This window comes from Pseudophryne corroboree, chromosome 8, assembly GCF_028390025.1.
Source record: "Pseudophryne corroboree isolate aPseCor3 chromosome 8, aPseCor3.hap2, whole genome shotgun sequence".
NCBI classification, from domain to species: domain Eukaryota; kingdom Metazoa; phylum Chordata; class Amphibia; order Anura; family Myobatrachidae; genus Pseudophryne; species Pseudophryne corroboree.
This window is the reverse complement of record NC_086451.1, coordinates 401,434,989-401,454,877: the sequence shown is the minus strand read 5'-3', so window position 1 is coordinate 401,454,877 and position 19,889 is coordinate 401,434,989. Positions and strand designations below refer to the sequence as shown.

The 19,889-nt window shown below is 45.0% G+C and overlaps 1 protein-coding gene across 2 annotated transcripts in view; it reads right to left on the bottom strand.

The window, feature by feature from the left end:
• The window catches only part of LOC134949298 (cytochrome P450 2G1-like), a 241,137-nt gene that overhangs the window by 175,550 nt on the left and 45,698 nt on the right, over positions 1-19,889 (bottom strand). For both annotated transcript variants that reach the window (XM_063937794.1, XM_063937795.1), the window contains exon 2: positions 9,582-9,744. In XM_063937794.1, coding sequence (XP_063793864.1) covers positions 9,582-9,744 — 163 coding nt within the window. The remainder of the gene's footprint in view (positions 1-9,581; positions 9,745-19,889) is intronic.

The window sequence follows — 19,889 nt, the reverse complement described above, 5'->3', positions numbered from 1 at the left end:
CAGATACAGCAGACAGAGAGAGCATCCTTTTTTCAGATACAAAAGAGAGAGATCCCCTTTTTCAGATACAGCAGACAGAGCACCCCTTTTTTCAGATACAACAGACAGAGAGCACCCCTTTTTTTTCCAGATACAGCAGACAGAGCACCACTTCTTTCAGATACAGCAGACAGAGAGAGCACCCATTTTTAAGATACAGCAGACAGAGAGAGCATCCTTTTTCAGATACAAAAGAGAGAGAGAGCACCCCTTTTTCAGATACAGCAGACAGAGAAAGCACCCCTTTCAGATACAGCAGAGAGAGCACCCCTTTTTCAGATACAGCCGACAGAGCACAACTTTTTTCAGATACAGCAGACAGAAAGAGCACTCCTTTTTCAGATACAGCAAAGAGAGCACGCCTTTCAGATACAGCAGATAGAGAGAGCACCCCTTTTTCAGATACAGCAGACAGAGTGCACCCCTTTCAGATATAGCAAACAGAGAGGACACCCCTTTCAGAAACAGCAGAGAGAGTACCCCTTTTTCAGATACAGCAGACAGAGAGAGCTCCCTTTTTTCAGATACAGCAGTTAGAGAGAGCACCCCTTTTTCAGATACAGCAGACAGAGAGAGCATCCCTTTCAGATACAGCAGACAGATAGAGCACCCCTTTTTGAGATACAGCAGAAAGAGAGAGAGCACCTCTTTCAGATACAGCAGACAGAGAGGGCACCCCTTTCAGATACAGCAGACAGAGAGAGCACCCCTTTCAGATACAGCAGATAGAGAGAGCACCCCTTTCAGATACAAAAGATAGAGAGAGAGCACCTCTTTCAGATACAGCAGACAGAGAGAGCACCCCTTTCAGATACAGCAGACAGAGAGAGCACCCCTTTCAGATACAGCAGATAGAGAGAGCACCCCTTTCAGATACAGCAGATAGAGAGAGCACCCCTTTCAGATACAGCAGACAGAGAGAGCACCCCTTTTTAAGATACAGCAGACAGATAGAGCACCCTTTTTCATAAATAACAGAGAGAAAGAGAGAGCACCCCTTTCAGATACAGCAGACAGAGAGAGAGAGCACCCCTTTCAGATACAGCAGACAGAGAGAGCACCCGTTTTTAAGATACAGCAGACAGATAGAGCACCCTTTTTCATAAATAACAGAGAGAAAGAGAGAACACCCCTTCCAGATACAGCAGACAGAGAGAGAGCACCCCGTTCAGACACAACAGAAAGAGAGGACACCACTTTTTTCAGATACAGAAGGCAGAGAGAGCACCCCTTTCAGACACAGCAGACAGAGAGAGCATCCCTTTTTCATATACATCAGAGAGCGAGAGAAACCCTTTCAGATACAGCAGAGAGAGAGAGCATCCCTTTTTTAAGTTAAAGCAGACAGAGAGAGAGCATACTTTTTCAGATACAAAAGAGAGAGAGAGAGCACACTTTTTCAGATACAGCAGACAGAGCACCCTGTTTTTTCAGATACAGCAGACAGCAAGAGCACCCCTTTTACAGATACAGCAGACAGAGCACCCCTTCTTTCAGTTACAGCAGACAGAAAGAGCACCCCTTTTTCAGATACAGCAAAGAGATCACCACTTTCAGATACAGCAGATAGAGAGAGCATCCTTTTTCAGATACAAGAGAGAGAGAGAGAGCACCCCTTTTTCAGATACAGCAAAGAGATCACCCCTTTCAGATACAGCAGATAGAGAGAGCACCCCCTTTTAAGATACAGCAGAGAGAGCACCCTTTTTTTAGATACAGCAGACAGAGAGAGCCCTCCTTTGAGATACAGCAGAGAGAGCACCCATTTTTCAGATACAGCAGAAAGAGAGAGCACCCCTTTCAGATACAGCAGACAGAGAGAGCACCCCTTTCAGATACAGCAGACAGAGAGAACATCCCTTTCAGATACAGCAGATAGAGAGAGCATCCTTTTTCAGATACAAGAGAGAGAGAGAGAGAGAGAGAGAGAGAGAACCCCTTTTTCAGATACAGCAAAGAGATCACCCCTTTCAGATACAGCAGATAGAGAGAGCACCCCTTTTTAAGATACAGCAGAGAGAGCACCCTTTTTTTAGATACAGCAGACAGAAAGAGAACCCCTTTTTGAGATACAGCAGAAAGAGAGAGAGCACCTCTTTCAGATACAGCAGACAGAGAGGGCACCCCTTTCAGATACAGCAGACAGAGAGAGCACCCCTTTCAGATACAGCAGATAGAGAGAGAGCACCTCTTTCAGATACAGCAGACAGAGAGAGCACCCCTTTCAGATACAGCAGACAGAGAGAGCACCCCTTTCAGATACAGCAGATAGAGAGAGCACCCCTTTCAGATACAGCAGATAGAGAGAGCACCCCTTTCAGATACAGCAGAGAGAGCACCCCTTTTTAAGATACAGCAGACAGAGAGAGCACCCTTTTTTCATAAATAACAGAGAGAAAGAGAGAGCACCCCTTTCAGATACAGCAGACAGAAAGAGAGCACCCCTTTCAGATACAGCAGACAGAGAGAGCACCCGTTTTTAAGATACAGCAGACAGATAGAGCACCCTTTTTCATAAATAACAGAGAGAAAGAGAGAACACCCCTTCCAGATACAGCAGACAGAGAGAGAGCACCCCGTTCAGACACAACAGAAAGAGAGGACACCACTTTTTTCAGATACAGAAGGCAGAGAGAGCACCCCTTTCAGACACAGCAGACAGAGAGAGCACCCCTTTTTCATATACATCAGAGAGCGAGAGAAACCCTTTCAGATACAGCAGAGAGAGAGAGCATCCCTTTTTCATATACATCAGAGAGCGAGAGAAACCCTTTCAGATACAGCAGAGAGAGAGAGCATCCCTTTTTCATATACATCAGAGAGCGAGAGAAACCCTTTCAGATACAGCAGAGAGAGAGAGCATCCCTTTCTTAAGTTAAAGCAGACAGAGAGAGAGCATACTTTTTCAGATACAAAAGAGAGAGAGAGAGAGAGAGAGCACACTTTTTCAGATACAGCAGACAGCAAGAGCACCCCTTTTACAGATACAGCAGACAAAGCACCCCTTCTTTCAGTTACAGCAGACAGAAAGAGCACCCCTTTTTCAGATACAGCAAAGAGATCACCACTTTCAGATACAGCAGATAGAGAGAGCATCCTTTTTCAGATACAAGAGAGAGAGAGAGAGAGAGAGAGCACCCCTTTTTCAGATACAGCAAAGAGATCACCCCTTTCAGATACAGCAGATAGAGAGAGCACCCCTTTTTAAGATACAGCAGAGAGAGCACCCTTTTTAAGATACAGCAGAGAGAGCACCCTTTTTTTTAGATACAGCAGACAGAGAGAGCCCTCCTTTGAGATACAGCAGAGAGAGCACCCATTTTTCAGATACAGCAGAAAGAGAGAGCACCCCTTTCAGATACAGCAGACAGAGAGAGCACCCCTTTCAGATACAGCAGACAGAGAGAACATCCCTTTCAGATACAGCAGACAGAGAGAGCACCCCTTTTTGAGATACAGCAGAAAGAGAGAGAGCACCCCTTTCATATGCAGCAGACAGAGAGAGCACCCCTTTTAGATACAGCATATAGAGAGAGCACCCCTTTTTAAGATACAGCAGACAAAGAGAGCACCCTTTTTTCATAAATAACAGACAGAAAGAGAGAGCACCCCTTTCAGGTACAGCAGACAGAGAGAGCACCCCTTTCAGATACAGCAGACAGAGAGAGCACCCCTTTCAGATACAGCAGACAGAGAGAGCACCCCTTTCAGATACAGCAGACAGAGAGAGAACACCCCTTTCAGATACAGCCGACAGAGAGAGCACCCCTTTTTCATATACATCAGAGAGCGAGAGCACCCCTTTCAGATACAGCAGACAGAGAGAGCACCCCTTTCAGATACAGCAGACAGAGAGAGCATCCCTTTTTAATATACAGCAGACAGACAGAGCACCCCATACTTACCGACATTTTCTTTCTCCTCTCTGGGAGAAGCCCGGAGAGGAGACGCTGCAGTGACTTCGGGGGGCGGGGCCGGACTGTGACATCACTAAGCCCCGCCCCACACCGGGAAATGCCGCGATTCGCGGGTCCGCTGGAAGGGGGCGGGGCTAAAATGACACGATTTTCGTCATTTTAACCCCTTCTCCACCCGACGGACCCGCGAATCGGGAGGTTATCTCTCCATCCTGCCCGCATCACTAGGGTGCGAGCAGGATGCGGGAGACCTGCCCACTCTTCCGGGGGTGCGGGGGGCTACCCCAAAAAACGGGAGCCTCCCGCAGCTTCCGGGAGAGTAGGTAAGTATGGAGCACCCTTTTTCCTAAACAACAGACAGAAAGAGAGAGCACCCCTTCCAGATACAGCAGACAGAGAGGACACCTCTTTTTTCTTATACATCAGAGAGCGAGAGCACCCCTTTTTCAGATACAGCAGACAGAGAGAACACCCCTTTTAGATACAGCAGACAGAGAGAGCACCCCTTTCAGATACAGCAGACAGAGAGAGCACCCCTTTCAGATACAGCAGACATAGAGAGCACCCTTTTTCCTAAACAACAGACATAAAGAGAGAGCACCCCTTCCAGATACAGCAGACAGAGAGGACACCTCTTTTTTCTTATACAGAAGACAGAGAGAGCACCCCTTTTTCAGATACAAAAGAGAGAGAGAGAGCAACCCTTTCAGATACAGCAGACAGAGAGAACACCCCTTTTTCAGATATAGCAGATAGAGCAACCCTTTCAGATACAGCAGACAGAGAGAGCACCCCTTTTAGATACAGCAGACAGAGAGAGCACCCCTTTCAGACACAGCAGACAGAGCACCCCTTCTTTCAGATACAGCAGACAGAAAGAGCACCCCTTTTTCAGATACAGCAAAGAGATCACCACTTTCAGATACAGCAGATAGAAAGAGCATCCTTTTTCAGATACAAAAGAGAGAGGGCGGGATGTACTAAACGAAAAATGCGGTAAACTCCCTGTTTACCGCATTTTCCGGATGTACTAACCCCCGGCCGGCAGGACAGCGCCGCGGTGGGGTACGCCAGCTTTAGCTGGCGTACGTCCATAGAAGCCTATGGGCTTCTCTCCGCGGCGCTGTGTGAGGGATCCGATCGGATCCCTCCCAGCATGCCCTGCGGCCGCCCCCCGTCACCCCGCGCATGCGCAGACTGACTTCTGGGGCCGAATCCCGGAAGTCAGGCTGCCGCTGCGCATCGCGGAGGACAGCTCTTATCGGAAGAGCTGTCCTCCGCAATGCTGATTGCATATGTTAGTACATATGCGATCCGCAACGTAGCGCAGGGCGGCGATGGGCGGCGATGTACATTAGTACATCCCGCCCAGAGAGAGCACACTTTTTCAGATACAGCAGACAGAGCACCCCTTTTTTCAGATACAGCAGACCGAAAGAGCACACTTTTTTCAGATGCAGCAGACAGAGCACCCCTTCTTTCAGATACAGCAGACAGAAAGAGCACCCCTTTTTCAGATACAGCAAAGATATCACCCCTTTCAGATACAGCAGATAGAGAGAGCACCCCTTTTTCAGATACAGCAGACAGAGTGCACCCCTTTCAGATATAGCAAATAGAGAGGACACCCCTTTCAGAAACAGCAGACAGAGAGAGCACCCCTTTTTAAGATACAGCAGAGAGAGCACCCTTTTTTTAGATACAGCAGACAGAGAGAGCCCTCCTTTCAGATACAGCAGAGAGAGCACCCATTTTTCAGATACAGCAGAAAGAGAGAGCACTCATTTTTCAGAAACAGCAGACAGAGAGAGCATCCCTTTCAGATACAGCAGACAGAGAGAGCATCCCTTTCAGATACAGCAGACAGAGAGAGCACCCCTTTTTGAGATACAGCAGAAAGAGAGAGAGCACCCCTTTCATATACAGCAGACAGAGATGGCACCCCTTTCAGATACAGCAGACAGAGAGTGCACCCCTTTTAGATGCAGCATATAGAGAGAGCATCCCTTTCAGATACAGCAGACAGAGAGAGCACCCCCTTTTAAGATACAGCAGACAAAGAGAGCACCCTTTTTTCATAAATAACAGACAGAAAGAGAGAGCACCCCTTTCAGATACAGCAGACAGAGAGAGAGCACCCCTTTCAGATACAGCAGACAGAGAGAGCACCCTTTTTAAGATACAGCAGACAGAGAGAGCACCCTTTTTTCAGATACAGAAGACAGAGGGAACACCCCTTCCAGATACAGCAGACAGAGAGAGAGTACCCCTTTCAGATACAGCAGACAGAGAGGGCACCACTTTTTTCAGATACAGAAGACAGAGAGAGCACCCCTTTCAGATACAGCAAACAGAGAGAGCACCCCTTTTTCAGATACATCAGAGAGTGAGAGCATCCCTTTCAGATACAGCAGACAGAGAGAACACCCCTTTTAGATACAGCAGACAGAGAGAGCACCCCTTTCAGATGGGTGTGGTTCGTTTTATCGACAATGTTTAGGTCGACCACTATAGGTCGACAGTCACTAGGTCGACATGGATGGAAGGTCGACAGGGTTTCTAGGTCGACATGTGCTAGGTCGACAGGTCTAAAGGTCGACATGAGGATTTTTTTATTTTTTTTGGTGTCGTTTTCTTCGTAAAGTGACCGGGATCCAAAATTAGTGCACCGCGTCCCCTCGCATGGCTCGCTTCGCTCGCCATGCTTCGGGCATGGTGCCTTCGCTCCGCTACCACTTCGCTCGGCACACTTTACCGTTCCAATCGTAGTCCACGTGGATCGTTAAGTATGAAAAAAAAAAAAAAGTGAAAAACTCATGTCGACCTTTAGACCTGTCGACCTAGCACATGTCGACCTAGAAACCCTATCGACCTTCCATCCATGTCGACCTAGTGACTGTCGACCTATAGTGGTCGACCTAAACATTGTGGACCTAGACACTGTCGATAAAACGACCGGATCCCTTTCAGATACAGCAGACAGAGAGAGCATCCCTTTTTAATATACAGCAGACAGAGAGAGCACCCTTTTTTCTAAACAACAGACAGAAAGAGAGAGCACCCCTTCCAGATACAGCAAACAGAGAGGACACCTCTTTTTTCAGATACAGAAGACAGAGAGAGCACCCCTTTTTCAGATACATCAGAGAGAGAGAGCAACCCTTTCAGATACAGCAGACAGAGAGAACACCCCTTTTTCAGATATAGCAGATGGAGCAACCCTTTCAGATACAGCAGACAGATAGAGCACCCCCTTTTTCAGATACAGCAGAAAGAGAGAGCACTCCTTTTTCAGACACAGCAGACAGAGAGAGCACTCCTTTTTCAGACACAGCAGACAGAGGGCCTATTTCAGATCTGATTGCAGCAGCTAATTTGTTAGCAATTGGACAAAACAATGGGGGTCATTCCGAGTTGATCGCTCGCTAGCTACTTTTAGCAGTCATGCAAACGCTAAGCCGCCGCCCTCTGGGAGTGGATTTTAGCTTAGCAGAAGTGCGACCGAATTGATCGCAGAGCGACTACAAAAAAAATTGTGCAGGTTTAGAGTAGCTCCAGACCTACTCAGCGCATGCGATCACTTCAGACTGTTCAGTTCCGGATTTGACGTCACAAACACGCTCTGTGTTCTTCCAACCACGCCTGCGTTTTTCTTGGCACGCCTGCGTTTTTTCGAACACTCCCTGAAAATGAGACACAACACCCAGAAACGCCCACTTCATGTCATTCACTCTGCGGCCAGCAGTCCAACTGAAAAGCTTCGCTAGAGCTTGTGTAAAACTGCATTGGCCGTTGGGAAAGTACATTGCGCGTGCACATTGTGCTGCATACGCATGCGCAGAAGTGCCGGATTTTTGCTTCATCGCTGCGCAGCGAACATTTTCAGCTAGCGATCAACTCGGAATGACCCCCCATGTGCACTGCACGGTGGGGGGAACAGATATTCCATTGACAGAGAGAGTTAGATTTGGGTGGATAATTTTGTTTCTGTGCAGAGTAAATACTGGCTGCTTTATTTTTACACTGCAATTTAGATTTCAGTTTGGACACACCACACCCAAATCTAACTCTCCCTGTACATGTTATATCTACCCCCCCTGCAGTGCACATGGTTTTGCCCAGTAGCTTAAAAAATTGTTTCTGCGATCAGATCTGAATTACGCCCAGAGAGAGCACTCCTGCCAGACAAAACAGTACTGAGACGGACACATCTGTCCAGTACACTGTCCACAGCCAGAGTGAAGATGGTGCTGATCACCGGGCCCTTTATAGAATTCAAAACCCTGCGAGAATCTGACAGCAGGATGATGACATTTTGCCTTGTTTTGAGATCTAAGTCTGAGGGGAAACCCCGAGATGGACTCAGGGGGTTATTCAGACCTGATTATAGCAGCAAATTTGTTAGCAGTTGGGCAAAACCATGTGGGTAATTCTGAGTTGATCGCAGCAGGAATTTTGCTAGCAGTTGGGCAAAACCATGTGCACTGCAGGGGAGGCAGATATAACATGTGCAGAAAGAGTTAAATTTGGGTGGGTTATTTTGTTTCTGGGCAGGGTAAATACTGGCTGCTTTATTTTTACACTGCAATTTAGATTGCAGATTGAACACACCACACCCAAATCTAACTCTCTCTGCACATGTTAAATCTGCCTCCCCTGCACTGCACATGGTTTTGTTCAACTGCTAACAAAGTTCCTGCTGCGATCAACTTGGAATGACCCCCCATGTGAACTGCAGTGGGGGCAGATATAACATGTGCAGAGATAGTTAGATTTGGGTGGGGTGTGTTCAAACCGAAATCTAAATTGCAGTGTAAAAATAAAGCAGCCAGTATTTACTCTGCACAGAAACAAAATAACCCACCCAAATCTAACTCTCTTTGCAAATGTTATATCTGCCACACCTGCAGTGCACATGGGGGGTAATTCCGAGTTGATCGCAGCAGGAATTTTGTTAGCAGTTGAGCAAAACCATGTGCACTGCAGGGGGGGCAGATATAACATGTGCAGAGAGAGTTAGATTTGGGTTGGTTATTTTGTTTCTGTGCAGGGTAAATACTGGCTGCTTTATTTTTACACTGCAATTTAGATTGCAGATTGAACTCACCACACCCAAATCTCTCTGCACATGTTATATCTGCCTCCCCTGCAGTGCACATGGTTTTGCCCAACTGCTAAAAAATTTCCTGCTGCGATCAACTTGGAATTACCCCCGTGGTTTTGCCCAACTGCTAAAAAATTTCCTGCTGCGATCAACTTGGAATTACCCCCGTGGTTTTGCCCAACTGCTAAAAAATATCCTGCTGCGATCAACTTGGAATTACCCCCCTGGTTTTGCCCAACTGCTAAAAAATTTGCTGCTACAATCAAGTCTGAATTACCCTCTCAAATCCCAAAGTTCGGGTGGGTCTGGTTCTCAGAGAACCTGAGGCGCTCATCTCTAGTGTATTTATATGCATATGAGTTCAATATACGTATTTCAAACTATGTGTATACAACATAATTCATGAAATTACAAAACTAAATAACTACAGTAAGTGGTCGTCTATAGTAACTAGAAGTGGAATATTTATTCATAAAAGAAAGTAGACCATTGTGAAAGGCATACAGATGAAGTTTAATTACCGTGACCCTTGTAGAAAGATTCCCAAGGTGGCATGTCTCCTCGATTTAAGTAATCATCTCCATCGTCCAAATAGATTTGTTTTACTAACTTGTATCCGTTGACCACCACGATTGGACGAGACCCCATATAGATGGTAAATATGTCACCATATTTCTGCCTGAGCTGGAAGACAAAAATATTGAACAGGCAGTTAATATATTATTATCTTCATTGCTAATTCATAATTGCTCCAAAATGTAATTTAGCAACAATCAAACCCTGCCAAATTGTCTAAAGGACTAAAATGGACCCCAACACTCATAAAATTCATATTGCGGTGTCTGTTTGCTTTATTCTCCAGTCATCACAGCTAGTAAATATTTAAAGGGACTGAGAATGAGCTGGGGTGTTAGGCCACCACAAGGCTTCTAATCAGGCTTATTAACGTGAGTATATTGAGCCTAATTCAGACCTGATCGCTTGCTACTGTAGCATTTTTTGCAGCTCTGCGATCAGGTCAGAACTGCGCATGGGTATGCACCGCAATGTGTAGGTGCATCGCACAGTTACAAAGCAGAGCACCGCTCAGCGATGGGTTTGTGCGAAGAATCCGCTCGCACGGGCGATTGCAAGGAGATTGACAGGAAGAAAGCGTTTGTGGGTGTCAACTGACTGTTTTCAGGGAGTGGTTGGAAAAACACAGGCTTGCCCATGCATTTGCAGGGAGGGTTCCTGACGTCAATTCCGGTCCCAGACAGGCTGAAGTATTTGTAGAGGCTGAGTAAGTCCTGGCCTGTGCAGAGACCGCACAAGGTTTGTTTGCACAGCTCTGCTACACTTGCATAGCTAAAATACACTCCCCTATGGGCGGCGACTATCTGTTTGGGTGTGGTATGGAAGGTAGATAGTAAGTAGGTCGACAGTGTCTAGGTCGACCACTATTGGTCGACAGTAAGTAGGTCGACAGGGTGTCTAGGTCGACAGGGTCTAGGTCGACAGTTCAAAAGGTCGACATGAGTTTTTTATGGGGGGGTTTGTGTTGTTTTCTTCGTAGAGTAACTGGGAACCCCAATTAGTGCACCGTGTCGCCTCGCATGGCTCGCTTCGCTCACCATGCTTCGGGCAAGGTGCCTCGCTCCACTACCGCTTCGCTCGGCACAGATTACCGTTCCAATCGTAGTCCACGTGGATCGTTAAGTATGAAAAGGTTAAAAAAAAGAAAAAAATAGTAAAAAAAACTCATGTCAACCTTTTGACATGTCGACCTAGAGACCATGTCGACCTAGAGACCCTGTCGACCTAGTTACTGTCGACCACTAGTGTTCGACCTAGACATTGTCGATCTAGTTACTGTCGACTTAGAGACCGGATCCCATTTGTTCACAGCAGTGTAAAAAACCCCTGTTGTATCCAGATCACAACCGACACAATTGGACTCTCCTTGGGGATTTGTGATTTAGAAGAACGTACATTCTTTGCTGTGCTTTTGCCAGCTTAAGTCTTTTCATTTTTCTAGCGGGAGGATGAGTGCTTCCATCCTCATGTGAAGCTGAACCACTAGCCAGGAGCATAGGCCCGGTACTCAGCCGTTCCTTGCCACTCCATGTCGTAAATGGCATATTGGCAAGTTTACGCTTCTCATCAGACACTTTTAATTTAGATTTTTGGGTCATTTTACTGAACTTTTGTTTTTTGTATTCTACATGCTCTCTACTATGACATTGGGCATCGGCCTTGGCAGACGACGTTGATGGCATTTCATCGTCTCGGCCATGACTAGTGGCAGCAGCTTCAGCACGAGGTGGAAGTGGATCTTGATCTTTCCCTATTTTACCCTCCACATTTTTGCTCTCCATTTTTTAATGTGTGGAATTATATGCCAGTAATATATCATTAGCAATGGCCTACTGTACCGTACTGCTATATATATATATATATATATATATATATATATATATATATATATATATATATTAGAGATGTGCACCGGACATTTTTCGGGTTTTGTGTTTTGGTTTTGGATTCGGTTTCGCGCCCGTGTTTTGGATTCGGACGCGTTTTGGCAAAACCTCACCGAAATTTTTTTGTCGGATTCGGGTGTGTTTTGGATTCGGGTGTTTTTTACAAAAAACCCTAAAAAACAGCTTAAATCATAGAATTTGGGGGTCATTTTGATCCCATAGTTTTATTAACCTCAATAACCATAATTTCCACTCATTTCCAGTCTATTCTGAACACCTCACACCTCACAATATTATTTTTAGTCCTAAAATTTGCACCGAGGTCGCTGGATGGCTAAGCTAAGCGACACAAGTGGCCGACACAAACACCTGGCCCATCTAGGAGTGGCACTGCAGTGTCAGGCAGGATGGCACTTCAAAAAAATTGTCCCCAAACAGCACATGATGCAAAGAAAAAAAGTGGCGCACCAAGGTCGCTGTGTGACTAAGCTAAGCGACACAAGTGGCCGACACAAACACCTGGCCCATCTAGGAGTGGCACTGCAGTGTCAGGCAGGATGGCCCTTCCAAAAAATTGTCCCCAAACAGCACATGATGCAAAGAAAAATTAAAGAAAAAAGAGGTGCAAGATGGAATTGTCCTTGGGCCCTCCCACCCACCCTTATGTTGTATATAAACAGGACATGCACACTTTAACGAACCCATCATTTCAGCAACAGGGTCTGCCACACGACTGTGACTGAAATGACTGGTTGGTTTGGGCCCCCACCAAAAAAAGAAGCAATCAATCTTTCCTTGCACAAACTGGCTCTACAGAGGCAAGATGTCCACCTCATCATCATCCTCCGATTCCTCACCCCTTTCACTGTGTACATCCCCCTCCTCACAGATTATTAATTCGTCCCCTCTGGAATCCACCATCTCAGGTCCCTGTGTACTTTGTGGAGGCAATTGCTGCTGGTGAATGTCTCCACGGAGGAATTGATTATAATTCATTTTGATGAACATCATCTTCTCCACATTTTCTGGAAGTAACCTCGTACGCCGATTGCTGACAAGGTGAGCGGCTGCACTAAACACTCTTTCGGAGTACACACTGGAGGGAGGGCAACTTAGGTATAATAAAGCCAGTTTGTGCAAGGGCCTCCAAATTGCCTCTTTTTCCTGCCAGTATACGTACAGACTGTCTGACGTGCCTACTTGGATGCGGTCACTAATATAATCCTCCACCATTCTTTCAATGGTGAGAGAATCATATGCAGTGACAGTAGACGACATGTCAGTAATCGTTGGCAGGTCCTTCAGTCCGGACCAGATGTCAGCACTCGCTCCAAACTGCCCTGCATCACCGCCAGCGGGTGGGCTCGGAATTCTTAGCCTTTTCCTCGCACCCCCAGTTGCGGGAGAATGTGAAGGAGGAGATGTTGACGGGTCACGTTCCGCTTGACTTGACAATTTTCTCGAAAGACAACGGGCGATCTGGCACAGGATTTATCAAATTGTGATAGTTAGTGGATTAAAGAAAGAGAGACCAAAGTTGGACAGTATGTTGCCCTTGTTAATAAGGGAAAGAAAACCGGAAAAATTAGCCGTTTTTTTATATATATATAAATATATATATATAAATAAATATATAAATGTTATGCTGTCCTGGTTGGTGGTGCACCCTGAGCCAGAAAGTACGTAAACTTGCAAATGGGAGAAAACAGAAGGCTCTTGTGTGGGCGCACTCTTAGAAAGAAAATAAGTAATATATGACAATTTTATAGAATGCTTAAAACATAACTTTTATTAACCTTATTACAACGCAAATACCCTTCCCAAAGATCTATCGCTGAAAATACAGATTTGAAAATATATTAAAAATGTTCTGGTCTCTTTGTTGCAAAGAGTATTTGGAAAGGTTGTAGACATTGATTAGTCATACCCCCATTTCCCCTGACCAGTACAGGATTTCTGTATTGATGGAACCAAAGGATGGTCAAGACACAGTTATATATAAGAAAAAGCCCATGGGCTGTAGATAACTAGAGTGGTGATCAGCAGTCACAACTCTAGCAATTGTACACCTGAATTACATACAAATGTCATAATTTGAGAAAAATTCCATAAAAGATTTTTGGGCACCATGAAGTCAGTAAGAGAAACTGCTGATATTGTAAACACTGTGATGAAAGAATTGCAGGATAGAATTAGTGGTGATACTGCTGTTGGTGTGTTTTTATCACATAACTGAGGAAAATCCTGCTCTACAACACCAGGTATTCGCAGGCAGTCTCCTTTCCTGATACTGACCTGGCCCGACGTTGTTTAGCTTCCAAGATCAGACGAGACCGGAAGTGAACAAGCCTAAGGGTGAAACGCGTTTTCTGCAAAGGGTCTCGTTTACACAGTTCCATCCTGGCATCAGCCTATTACACCTGCTCGGTTTCCTTGGCTCTCCTATTTATCTGTGAACCGTAAGCCCCCACTATCTTGTGGCTTCCTGCCATAGATAGCAACACTTCCAGGAGATTCATACTAATGTGTCTCCTTTATCACACATGTCATTTCTAATGTGTATAGAGTGTTGTTGAGGGGCCTCCTCAGCATATGAATCAAGTATCTAGTACTTTTCTTAATTGAGGCAAGGTCTGAGAAATTAATAATTTCATTACTAATTACCACTAACTTATTACATACTTTTCATAATTTTTTGGCATCTATGATTTGATCTTCTTTTTCTTTTAGCAAACACTTGCAATTCTGTGATAATTGTATCTTCTTTATAGGGACTACTCTCTCCCCTTTTCTGTATGTGTTTCATGCCTGGTGCTCTGTGAAATTCACATACCAAAGGCTTTAATTATCTACATTCCACAATAGACTCAACTGTGCCCTTATTTGCATTCCATCTAATATTGGCCCTCATTCCGAGTTGTTCGCTCGGTATTTTTCATCGCATCGCAGTGAAAATCCGCTTAGTACGCATGCGCAATGTTCGCACTGCGACTGCGCCAAGTAACTTTACTATGAAGAAAGTAATTTTACTCACGGCTTTTTCTTCGCTCCGGCGATCGTAATGTGATTGACAGGAAATGGGTGTTACAGGGCGGAAACACGGCGTTTCAGGGGCGTGTGGCTGAAAACGCTACCGTTTCCGGAAAAAACGCAGGAGTGGCCGGAGAAACGGTGGGAGTGCCTGGGCGAACGCTGGGTGTGTTTGTGACGTCAACCAGGAACGACAAGCACTGAACTGATCGCACAGGCAGAGTAAGTCTGAAGCTACTCTGAAACTGCTAAGTAGTTAGTAATCGCAATATTGCGAATACATCGGTCGCAATTTTAAGAAGCTAAGATTCACTCCCAGTAGGCGGCGGCTTAGCGTGTGTAACTCTGCTAAATTCGCCTTGCGACCGATCAACTCGGAATGAGGGCCCTTGTGAGAACCTGCTTCTAGTTCTAGTATATTTCCTATCTCCTACTGGATTAAGAAAAAACAACTTGGAACTGCGCTTAGCATTTAATTATAGCTATTTTATTTTTTATAAAATTAAATAAAAATAATGATAAAGATAAAATTAAACAGATTATACAATTATACAATTACCGGCCGGATTTCTTGTATTATACAGTCAATACATAAAACATTTGGTGTGTATAAAATACATGATTATTGCGCACAGCGAGAATTCCTCTCCTGTAAATGTATATTCATGCACAACGGGGTATACTCCACTAATTAAGAGAAACCGCTTTGATGACAGTTATAACTTCGCAGGCGTTCCTGCACTGTAAATTGCCTCATATAATGTCCGTTTAGTTTAAAGAAGAAAAATTAGTGAATTATTACTTAGATTGATAAATCGTTCCGGGCTGTCCTGAAGATGCAGATAACAGCACAATATTTGGACGGATCTTATATACTCTGTCCTTCCTTTAAGCAGCGGAATATAACAACAGTCTCTGTGTAAAATATAAGGGAGTTCAGGTATCAAAATGTCCAAATATCAGCACAACGGTATTCTCAAAGCTGTTATATTAAGCTGATATTGTGATCCTCCCTTTATCCCCAGGTGCCGCACCAGCCTCTATATTGTGATGTAATTTCGCTCAGATAAAGGAGAGCCCTCCTTATTCCCCCTTAGCACTGGGGTCCAGACAACCGGGTACTGAGACAGATGATGTAATGGAGGCAGCAAGCGTTTCCTGGAATGATTGAATATGCCGGCCGGCTATAAACTCACTTGTTTTCACATACGCGTTTCTCCGCCTTCATGTGTCCTCGGCGGCTTCCTCAGTGTGTACACTGGTGGTCACTGTGTCAGCAAACTGCAAAACTAAAATGCACCACAGGTATAGAATGTAGATGGATAGTATACTTAATGACGACACAGATGTAGGTACAGCAGTGGCCTACTGTACCGTAATGCTATATATTATATACTGGTGGTCACTGGTCAGCAAAATTCTGCACTGTACTCCTCCTATATAATATTATACTGGTGGTCCCCAGTCCCCACAATAAAGCAGCACACTGAGCACAGATATGGATTATTTTTCAGGCAGACAACGTATACTGGTGGTTACTGTCAGCAAAACTCTGCACTGTACTCCTGCTATATAATATAGCTGCTCCCCAGTCCCCACAATTAAGCAGTGTGAGCACAGATATATACAGCACACAGCACAGATATGGAGCGTTTTTTTCAGGCAGAGAACGGATAACTGGTGGTCACTGATCAGCAAAACTCTGCACTGTACTCCTCCTATATTATACAGCTGCTCCCCAGCCCTCCCCATAATTAAGCAATAGTGCACAGCACAATCAAGTTCAACAATAACGGAGAGGACGCCAGCCACGTCCTCTCCCTAACATTTCCAATGCACGAGTGAAAATGGCGGCGACGCGTGGCTGCTTATATAGAATCCGAATCTCGCGAGAATCCGACAGCGGGATGATGACGTTTGGGCGCGCTCGGGTTACCCGAGCCATACGGGAGAATCCGAGTATGGCTCGGACCCGTGTAAAAAGGGTGAAGTTCGGGGGGTTCGGTTTCCGAGAAACCGAACCCGCTCATCACTAATATATATATATATATATATATATATATATATATACATACACTGGTGGTCAGCAAAATTCTGCACTGTCCTCCTACTATATACTGTGTACAACTACAATGTACCACAGATATGGATAGTATACTTGACGACACAGAGGTAGAGCAATGGACTACTGTACCGTACTGCTATATATATACTGGTGGTCAGCAAAATTCTGCACTGTCCTCCTACTATATACTGCGCACAACTACAATGCAGCACAGATATGGATGGATAGTATACTTGACGACACAGAGGTAGAGCAATGGACTACTGTACCGTACTGCTATATATATATACTGGTGGTCAGAAAAATTCTGCACTGTCCTCCTACTATATACTGCGCACAAATACAATGCAGCACAGATATGGATAGTGTACTTGACGACACAGAGGAAGAGCAATGGACTACAGTACCGTACTGCTATATATATAAACTGGTGGTCAGCAAAATGCTGCACTGTCCTCCTACTATATACTGCGCACAACTACAATGCAGCACAGATATGGATGGATAGTATACTTGACGACATAGAGGTAGAGCAATTGACTACTGTACCGTACTGCTATACTGTATATATACTGGTGGTCAGCAACATTCTGCACTGTCCTCCTACTATATACTGCGCATAACTACAATGCAGCACAGATATAGATGGATAGTATACTTGATGACACAGAGGTAGAGCAATGGACTACTGTACCGTACTGCTATACTGTATATATATTGGTGGTCAGCAAAATTCTGCACTGTCCTCCTACTATATACTGCGCACAACTAGAGATGAGCGGGTTCGGTTTCTCTGAATCCGAACCCGCACGAACTTCATGTTTTTTTCACGGGTCCGAGCAGACTCGGATCCTCCCGCCTTGCTCGGTTAACCCGAGCGCGCCCGAACGTCATCATCCCGCTGTCGGATTCTCGCGAGGCTCGGATTCTATCGCGAGACTCGGATTCTATATAAGGAGCCGCGCGTCGCCGCCATTTTCACACGTGCATTGAGATTGATAGGGAGAGGACGTGGCTGGCGTCCTCTCCATTTAGATTAGGGTTGAGAGAGAGAGAGAGAGAGAGATTGACCTGAGGCTGTGATACTGTAGAAGAGAGTGCAGAGTTTAGTGACTGACGACCACAGTGACCACCAGACAGTGCAGTTGTTTGTTTTATTTAATATATCCGTTCTCTGCCTGAAAAAAACGATACACACAGTGACTCAGTCACATACCATATCTGTGTGCACTGCTCAGCCCAGTGTGCTGCATCAATGTATATATATATCTGACTGTGCTCAGCTCACACAGCTTATAATTGTGGGGGAGACTGGGGAGCACTGCAGTGCCAGTTATAGGTTATAGCAGGAGCCAGGAGTACATAATATTATATTAAAATTAAACAGTGCACACTTTTGCTGCAGGAGTGCCACTGCCAGTGTGACTAGTGACCAGTGACCTGACCACCAGTATATATAATATTAGTAGTATACTATCTCTTTATCAACCAGTCTATATTAGCAGCAGACACAGTACAGTGCGGTAGTTCACGGCTGTGGCTACCTCTGTGTCGGCACTCGGCAGCCCGTCCATAATTGTATATACCACCTAACCGTGGTTTTTTTTTTCTTTCTTTATACATACATACTAGTTACGAGTATACTATCTCTTTATCAACCAGTCTATATTAGCAGCAGACACAGTACAGTGCGGTAGTTCACGGCTGTGGCTACCTCTGTGTCGGCACTCGGCAGCCCATCCATAATTGTATATACCACCTAACCGTGGTTTTTTTTTCTTTCTTTATACATACATACTAGTTACGAGTATACTATCTCTTTATCAACCAGTCTATATATTAGCAGCAGACACAGTACAGTGCGGTAGTTCACGGCTGTGGCTACCTCTGTGTCGGCACTCGGCAGCCCGTCCATAATTGTATATACCACCTAACCGTGGTTTTTTTTTCTTTCTTTATACATACATACTAGTTACGAGTATACTATCTCTTTATCAACCAGTCTATATATTAGCAGCAGACACAGTACAGTGCGGTAGTTCACGGCTGTGGCTACCTCTGTGTCGGCACTCGGCAGCCCGTCCATAATTGTATATACCACCTAACCGTGGTTTTTTTTTCTTTCTTTATACATACATACTAGTTACGAGTATACTATCTCTTTATCAACCAGTCTATATTAGCAGTAGACACAGTACAGTGCGGTAGTTCACGGCTGTGGCTACCTCTGTGTCGGCACTCGGCAGCCCGTCCATAATTGTATATACCACCTAACCGTGGTTTTTTTTTCTTTCTTTATACATACATACTAGTTACGAGTATACTATCTCTTTATCAACCAGTCTATATATTAGCAGCAGACACAGTACAGTGCGGTAGTTCACGGCTGTGGCTACCTCTGTGTCGGCACTCGGCAGCCCGTCCATAATTGTATATACCACCTAACCGTGGTTTTTTTTTCTTTCTTTATAGTCATACTAGTTACGAGTATACTATCTCTTTATCAACCAGTCTATATTAGCAGCAGACACAGTACAGTGCGGTAGTTCACGGCTGTGGCTACCTCTGTGTCGGCACTCGGCAGCCCATCCATAATTGTATATACCACCTAACCGTGGTTTTTTTTTCTTTCTTTATACATACATACTAGTTACGAGTATACTATCTCTTTATCAACCAGTCTATATTAGCAGCAGACACAGTACAGTGCGGTAGTTCACGGCTGTGGCTACCTCTGTGTCGGCACTCGGCAGCCCGTCCATAATTGTATATACCACCTAACCGTGGTTTTTTTTTCTTTCTTTATACATACATACTAGTTACGAGTATACTATCTCTTTATCAACCAGTCTATATATTAGCAGCAGACACAGTACAGTGCGGTAGTTCACGGCTGTGGCTACCTCTGTGTCGGCACTCGGCAGCCCGTCCATAATTGTATATACCACCTAACCGTGGTTTTTTTTTCTTTCTTTATAGTCATACTAGTTACGAGTATACTATCTCTTTATCAACCAGTCTATATTAGCAGCAGACACAGTACAGTGCGGTAGTTCACGGCTGTGGCTACCTCTGTGTCGGCACTCGGCAGCCCGTCCATAATTGTATATACCACCTAACCGTGGTTTTTTTTTCTTTCTTTATACATACATACTAGTTACGAGTATACTATCTCTTTATCAACCAGTCTATATTAGCAGCAGACACAGTACAGTGCGGTAGTTCACGGCTGTGGCTACCTCTGTGTCGGCACTCGGCAGCCCGTCCATAAT